The 7,398-nt window shown below is 53.6% G+C and overlaps 4 protein-coding genes across 4 annotated transcripts in view; 3 read left to right on the forward strand and 1 right to left on the reverse strand.

Annotated features, from left to right (window-relative positions):
* Positions 1-59: 59 nt before the first annotated feature.
* On the forward strand, positions 60-1,266 carry SAICODRAFT_53336 (alcohol dehydrogenase; the record flags this gene model as incomplete). The annotated part of the gene is made up of 4 exons (XM_019169209.1): positions 60-92; positions 150-629; positions 698-1,115; positions 1,175-1,266. 4 exons carry the CDS (start codon positions 60-62, stop codon positions 1,264-1,266), a joined length of 1,023 nt encoding a protein of 340 aa, XP_019026287.1.
* Positions 1,267-1,669: 403 nt separating this feature from the next.
* Positions 1,670-5,327, forward strand: SAICODRAFT_200541 (uncharacterized protein). The gene has a single exon (XM_019166200.1). The coding sequence runs from the start codon at positions 1,919-1,921 to the stop codon at positions 5,186-5,188; it is 3,270 nt and encodes a 1,089-aa protein (XP_019026288.1). The 5' UTR covers positions 1,670-1,918; the 3' UTR covers positions 5,189-5,327.
* Positions 5,328-5,439: 112 nt separating this feature from the next.
* On the forward strand, positions 5,440-7,086 carry SAICODRAFT_29310 (uncharacterized protein). The gene has a single exon (XM_019167374.1). It carries the CDS (start codon positions 5,482-5,484, stop codon positions 6,673-6,675), a length of 1,194 nt encoding a protein of 397 aa, XP_019026289.1. The 5' UTR covers positions 5,440-5,481; the 3' UTR covers positions 6,676-7,086.
* The window catches only part of SAICODRAFT_69782 (putative ketoreductase), a 1,469-nt gene continuing 1,120 nt past the window's right edge, over positions 7,050-7,398 (reverse strand). Inside the window, exons 3-4 of the mRNA XM_019170506.1 lie at positions 7,181-7,348; positions 7,050-7,123 (exon numbers count right to left, since the gene is read on the reverse strand). Of these exons, the coding sequence (XP_019026290.1) occupies positions 7,114-7,123; positions 7,181-7,348 (178 nt within the window). The 3' untranslated portion in view covers positions 7,050-7,113. The remainder of the gene's footprint in view (positions 7,124-7,180; positions 7,349-7,398) is intronic.

Raw genomic sequence — 7,398 nt, forward strand, 5'->3', positions numbered from 1 at the left:
CCGCACTCCGACGACATTCGCTCCCAGCAACTGGCGGTCATTGTTCAATGGCATCCCAAATGAAGGCTATCCAATTGACAGAATACGTCAAGGTGTCTCCCCCCTCCGCTCTCTCCTCGGCCGCAATTATCTGATCTATGACTTCTTAGGGCCCCCTCGACCTAACCCCCACCACCCTCCCTCGCCCAACCCCCAAACCAGACGAATCCCTCATCCGCATCCACGCCGCCGCAACAAACTTCTTCGACCTCCTCCAAATCGCCGGGAAATACCAGAATCAACCACCCTTCCCCTGGATCGCAGGTGCCGAATTCGCCGGGATCGTCGAGGAGATCGGCGCCGGCTCTTCCTCTTTCAAAACGGGTGATAAGGTGTTTGGGTACGTTCAGGGTGCGTATGCCGAGTACTGCTGTGTCAAAACATCCACACTCCTTCCTGTTCCGAAGGGTTGGTCATTTGCGGACGCGGCGGGGTTGTTTATTACTGCGCCGACGAGTTATGCAGCGTTGACGATCCGTGCGGAAGCGAAGAGGGGGGAGTGGGTTTTGGTGCATGCGGGTGCGGGTGGGGTGGGGTTGTTTGCGATTCAGGTTGCGAAGGCGGTTGGGTGTACGGTTATTGCTACTGCGGTATGTACATAACGTGTTGATCGAGAGTTTGTGCGTGATGAGTGCTGATGTGTGAGGGGCGGCTATAGTCTACGGCGGAGAAGTTGGCGATATGTAAACGATTTGGAGCGGATCATGTCATCAGCTATTCGGACACTGATTGGGTGAAGGAAGTCCTGCGCTTGCGTCCAGGCGGGGTCGATATCGTCTTCGACCCCGTTGGCCTCATTAACCAATCCCTCAAATGCACAGCCTGGAACGGGCGTCTCCTCATCATCGGTTTCGCCGCCGGTGCAATCGAGCAAGTCCCCATGAATCGAGTACTCCTGAAGAACGTCAGTCTCGTCGGTGTGCATTGGGGCGAGTACATGAAGAAAGGCGTGGAAGCGGGGACTGTGGAGAGGGTTTGGAGGGACATTTTGGGGATGATTGGGGAGGGGAAGATTAAGCCTATTACGAATGAGAAGGTTTATGAGGGGCTGGAGAACGTTGGGAAGGCGTTGAAAGGTGTGTGTCTGCTGTGTACTACATAGCTATTTGAGATTGCTGACACAGGACGCACACAGCTCTTGGTGCGAGGGAGACTTGGGGGAAGGTTGTGGCCAAGGTGTGTGAGGATGGGGATAAGAAGCCTACGGAGGTGGTGGCGAAGCTTTAAGGTGACTGCAATGTGAAGAAGGTGTTGTTGCATAGTTGCCTCTCATAATGGAGTTTGAGCTAACAGCGATACAGGTTGTTCGACCGTGGGAGCGAACCTTAGGGAAGCAATGCGGTATAAGCTTATACCCACCGTTGATCGGCAGCTGGAGTTTTGGAGAAACACCGGAAAAGGGTAGTGTAGGATATATTGAAGACCTTGATACTCTTTTGGAATACCAGATGCTTATTCGTTGACGCGTACGTGCAATTGCTTTTGTCTACTTGTCTTTCTCGTGCTTCTCCATGTTCACAGAGCCACGAGCACCACTGCGGTCATGACAAGCGATCCGAGCGACGTCTTAACCATCGAAATTCAAGTTGTCTTCTCTCTTGTAACATTTTCTCCCAATGCCCTCCCTCCTGTTTGCTCGGTGCGGCGGCACAGACCAAGCGCGATGTCTCACCCCGAAACCGCCGTACACCGACATCAAAGGAACAAAGCACAAAAGAGAAGAACCTGAACACCATGACCATTGCTTTGACATGTTTGATTATGAGACTACCGTTCGTTAAAGGACCCTTAACCGTGAAGACGACGATGGATATATAGCGGAGCAGAGACCGTTGCTGTCGCACCAGCGATAACTTCGAAACTCATTAACGCGACGAGGATGCTGATCTTCTCCTTCTTCGCCCTCCTCTTGACGATACAGCTAGCTGCAGCTGAGCCTGTTTCTGCTGCGACGGCGACATCATGTCCAGCAACAACCAACCCAGCCGTCAAATCCGCACTCTCGCATCTCTCCAGCCGTAGAGCGACGTCGTTTTGCTCCAGCTATGCCAGCATTACGCCCGTGACGAAGACAATCGTCGTTACGAGTCTGACGACCAAAACGAGTACGAAGACGGCGGTGAAGACGAGTACGAAGCTCGTGAAGGGGAAGAAGACGCAGTGGAGTACGAAGTGGGTCACGATCACCAAAACTGGGACGAGGACTGCGACGGCGACAAAGACGGTTGAGAAGGATGTTACGAGTACGAAGATGGTTACGACTGTCATTCCGGCTATCATCACGAAGGTTGTTTCCGGTACTACGATCACCAGAGTCACCCGCACGACGACCTCATACCTCCCCACCACCACCACTGCGACGTTGACGCACCACTCCGGCGTCTACCTCACCGCAACATCGACCCGAAGCACCCTAACCACCGAGACGATCCCCGTCACAATCACAGATTCCACTGGGAGCAGCACGACCCTAACCATCACCGCCACGGAAAACCAACCCATCATCGAGACCGTCTTCTACAAACGCGACCTCTCCACCGACGACCTCGAGCAAGATCTCTACAAACGCAGAGTCCCCCCCACTACAAGTAGCACCACGACTTACGCGCCCAGTGCATTGAGCGCAGCGTGTTCGTGCCTCATCACTCCCGCAATTCACACCTCACTCATCCTCACCCGTCCCATCCAGACCGCCACCGTGACAGCGACCTCGACTAGCGTCGTCACGTCGACTTCCTACACAAGCACGGTGAAGTCCGTTACGACGAATACGAAGAAGATTTGGCGGACGGCGTACGCGACTTCCACAGTCCCCATCACGGAAACGAAGGTCGTGACGGTTACGGGGACGGTTACGGATGTTGTGGGGAGTACGGTGACGGAGAGGGGAAGTACCGTGGTGGTGGCGGGGACGAGTACGGTGTTGAGTGTTGTCGAAAAAGCTGTAACTAAGGGTGTTACGGAGGATATCACGATGCCCGTTACGAAAACTGTCAAAACCCTCGTCAAACTGGTGACTGAGACAGCGGTGGCGTATTCAACGACGACGAGGATGGAGGAGGAGAGTGTTGTGGTGGAGACGCTGACCGAGACACTGACGGTGGGGAGTACGAGTGTGGTGAGCGTCAAAACCTCGAGTCCTACTTCATCACCTTTGGTGTTGGCTGCGTCGTTCACGCCGGGACCGTTGAATCTGGTTATTGTTACTGATTTGGGGGATGGGACTGCCACCGCCGCTTCGTCTGCTTCTTCGGCGTTGACGTCTTCAGGGGTTGTTTCTTCGTCATCGTCGGCGAGCGAGTCCGCGCCCACGCCCGTGCCGGTGATGATCTACGCGCCTACTTCGAGCGCTGTTGCTGTCTCGGACGAGGTGTCGAACAGTAGTAGTCTGACTGAGACTGGGAGTGTTGGTGTTGTTGTGCCGAGTCCTAATCCTGTTGTGATTTATGCGTCTTCGGTTGGGGATGAGGATGGTTCGAGTGTCGCGGCTTTGGCTTCGTCTATCTCGGATGTTTCAGGCAGTGCAGCTACATCGGCTGTGGTTGAGGAAGAAAGGACCATGGCCAGCGAGGCGGCTGCGTCTACGGTCCAGGCGTCTGCGATCGCTGTTGCTGCTAGTACGATGGCTGTGAACACCTCCACATCTGCTGCTCCGTACTCGACTTTGGTTGGTTTGAACACTACTTCGAGCGTCGACGGTGCTGGGTTGAGTTCTACGACTGTGACTGAGATTTCTTCTTCCCCGATTGTTGCGTCTCACACGATTTCGAAGTCTGCGACTGAGACGACTAGTACTTCCGAGGTCGGCGAGCCCAGTTCATCGGAAGCGGAATCCAGTGCGGTTTTGGCCGGAACTAGTACAGAGAGCTCAACGACGGATGATGTTACGAGTACGGAGGCCACTTCTGCTTCGTTCACGGACGTTAGTTCAAGCTCATTGTCTGAGGTATTCACGACCTCGGAGTTGACTTTCTCGGAGACTACTGTTCCGGACGCTTCGAGTTCTTCATCGACGGAAATCCCTCAGGCCACTTTGACGGCTGCGGAGTCGAGCGTGACTTCGGCTTCGGCCAGTGCTGTTGAGAGTGCAACGGAGGAGGAGACTACGAGCGCTGAATCAACTTCCTGTTCCTTGACGGATGTCAGCTCTAGCTTTTTCGTTGCATCCTCTACTAGTGAGACTGCATCCTCTACTAGTGAGACTGCCTCGAGCGAGACGTCTTCGGCCGTCTTCTCGGCTACACAGTCTACAAGCGATGGCGTGTCTTTAACAGCAGTATCCGATGTCGAAAGTGCGTCTCCGATCGCATCGTCTATTCCTATAGAGAGCAGCAGCGTGTCCATGATCTCTTCTGGCGTGGTTGCTTCTTCCACCGAGAATGTAGCGACGACGACGCCTACGCCTGGAGCGGATGTACGTTACGTCGAAACTTCACTTAGTGACGAAGCTACAAGCAGCACGATCATTTCGTCCGCCACTTCCGTCCTTGTGTCTGCACTTTCTTCGGCTTCAGTTGCTTCTTCGTATGCCTCCTCATCCGCTACTTCCTCTGCGGTATCTTCCGCCTCGGCAGCATCTTCATACGCGCCCTCGTCCGCTGTCTCCTCCTCCGCACCTCTTGCAACAATGGCCATGAAGCTTTCTGTCAGTGATGGAACATCAATCAGCTTCAGCCTCTTTGGTGGTGCGTACAATGTGACGGCTGAGTCTGGCAAAGCTGCTAGTCTCACGCTTGCTCCTCGTGCCTCCGGAGCAACAGGCCAGGGTCTCTACGATATCTACACCGGCTCTAGCGTCCTGGCTCTCCAGCGCAACCTGCCCGGTGCAGCATCAGCTGAAGGTGGTAAAGGCTTTTACTTCATCTTTTCGGCACCCATCACCAACGGTGTCGTCAAATGTCCCCGCTCAGCACCCTGTCTCTACGGTGGCTGGAACATCGATGAGCAGAATGGATTGACCTTTACGACATCGCTGAACCAGACGTTGATCTTTGGAACGTTTGTGTACAACAAGGCGGGAAGTGGGGATGGGAAGACCTATGTTGTTGGGGAGAATAGTTTGGCGGCGTTGCAGAAGAGCCCGGAGTATGTCCAGGGAGCGAGTACTTTGCCACCGACCCAGGTTACCTTGACTGGGGTTGCCCTTTGAGATAGTGACGAAGCTTGAACGCGAGGAGGGATGCTGAAGCCCTGGAGGCTCAGCGTGGTGATTCGTCTTGCTGGTGTTTAGGCGTTGTTATAGTCAATCGATACCCCTTAGAATAACGAAAAGATTACTTGAAAAACAAGCTCTTTCAACTACCTCTCTTATGTATGACCACCTCTAATGCACCTGCAGCGGATAAGCCGCAACCTTAACCCCTAGGTCTCTCCGGATCGCCGACATCATCTCAGCCAAGAACGTCAGCGAACATACCGATACCGTAGGATACCACGACTGCGATGTCATCGCCCCCAGCAGTGAAGCCGAAGAAAACATTCGTCGCACAATACCCACCAGATCGGGGTCGGCCGGACTTCGAGGAGGCGTTACCGGACTACTATGACGTCGCCGAGGAAGGAGCAGGATCGAAGGTGAAGGCACCCGAGGAGCCGGAGGTGAGACTACAAGGACCAGTTGCGGGCGAGGAAAACATGTTTTTTGACCATGACGATGCTCTGCCACCTTCACATCTTCCGGCATATCAGGCTTCAGCTGAGACTGATGAGCTTGTGTCTTTGGTGCGAACTGATCGTGATGGAAACGTTTCTACACATGCACCGATCCTCAATTCATCACCGCTAGCATTGCATAACTTCGTATGGGAACAAGCACAGATACCACCTCAAGCAAGCTTACGGATTAAAGGATGGCACACAGAGAACGTAACAAATGATTACATCAGACCTGGGGAGGATCAGAATGGATCGTCCAACATGCCGAGCAATACGCGTACAGTCATTGATTTTGACATGGTCATTCCTTTGAGTCATCTACTGAAGTCTGGACATGGGAGAATGTTTGCGTGGAGGGACGAGTTTGCCACGTATCGCGGGACTGCACATGTCTGCACCCAATCAGAGGCTCGACGAGGGGTGGGTATCATTGGCCGCTTCCTTAACAAGACGAAAGCTTTCGTTCTGCGTCGACCTGCGTATGACGAGATTGATGGCATGGGTCCGGTATCTTTAATGGAGGCTTGCTCGGAGTACGCGAGCAGCACGCATCCTCTCCGTTCTTTCCACTTCACGAAGCATGCGACAGGATGGTCCTTTCCCACCCTGACTCGTGCTTTCACGGCAGCAATCCGGTCCACGTATTACCGTGAGTTCATCGACATCACCCTCGAAACTCGTGGAGATGATGTTATCGTCCGTCCTCCTGGCCGCCTCAATCGAACACTGGCGAACAAGTGGATCAAAGCGTTGATGTTTATCTTGATTATCCCGTCATTGGTATTATGGATCCTGAGGAGGTGGTGGGGAGCGAGGTGGAGTACCCATGGTGTTGCGTTTAGATTGACTGAAGGGATGAGTGAGGGCGAGTTCTTCCGGAGATGGGAAGAAGAAGTGAAAAAAGGTGTTCAAACGAAGAGGCAGGGGACCTTGGAATGGGTTTACGTATGTTGTTCATCAACGTCGGGGTCAGCGAGATGAGCGGCGTGGGGAAACGATAATCTGCGATGAGTGTTCAGGAAGATCCGTCCACGAACGCGTCTTAAGACAGTCGTACGATTTACATCCTCACCTGTCATCCGGGAGTTTTAACCCTAACTCTAGCATGGTTTCTCACGGTCTCCCTTGACGTAACGTCATGACTGTGTCTCACCATGGGATGTATCACACAATTCCAAGTCGAGCCCGTTTGGCGTAACATCGTACGATTGTGAATGGCCACGTTGTTGATACGGTTGAGTGTTGGTCGAATCGATGCTGTGACCCGTGCCTATGTTCATTGACCATGCAGCTGTCACCGAGTGTGGATTTGAATTGTTAGGGGTCCATTATGAGCTCAAGCAAAGATAAAAAAAACACCAAGAGATCCCTCTGACACCAGGCTCGGGCCCAACTCCACAGGATATCGCAATTTGCTGCTCACTTTCCGCTATAGACACACCACACGTCAGCTCACGCATACTCCCCCCACATCCGATGTACATACCTCCCCTCCATCTCTTCCTTCCAAAACGCCCTAAAATGTTCCTCGGGCTTCGCTCCCGCCTTTTCGATATCCTGGCACTCCTCTTCGGTAAGAGACCAGTCCGGGGAGGCGGCGGCGAGTTGTTCCGACATGCGGCTGGGCTTTGCGGAGGTTGTGATCAGGATGTGACTACGGCACGGGGGTTAGTACTTGCCCTTGGTTGTGGGGGGGGGGGGGGT

Source organism: Saitoella complicata, assembly GCF_001661265.1.
Source record: "Saitoella complicata NRRL Y-17804 unplaced genomic scaffold SAICOscaffold_4, whole genome shotgun sequence".
Lineage (NCBI taxonomy): Eukaryota > Fungi > Ascomycota > Saitoellomycetes > Saitoellales > Saitoellaceae > Saitoella > Saitoella complicata.

Excerpts from the sequence above, each read along its gene's own strand:
- SAICODRAFT_29310 (XM_019167374.1), top strand. The coding sequence starts at position 5,482 with ATGTCATCGCCCCCAGCAGTGAAGCCGAAGAAAACATTCGTCGCACAA.
- SAICODRAFT_200541 (XM_019166200.1), top strand. The coding sequence starts at position 1,919 with ATGCTGATCTTCTCCTTCTTCGCCCTCCTCTTGACGATACAGCTAGCT.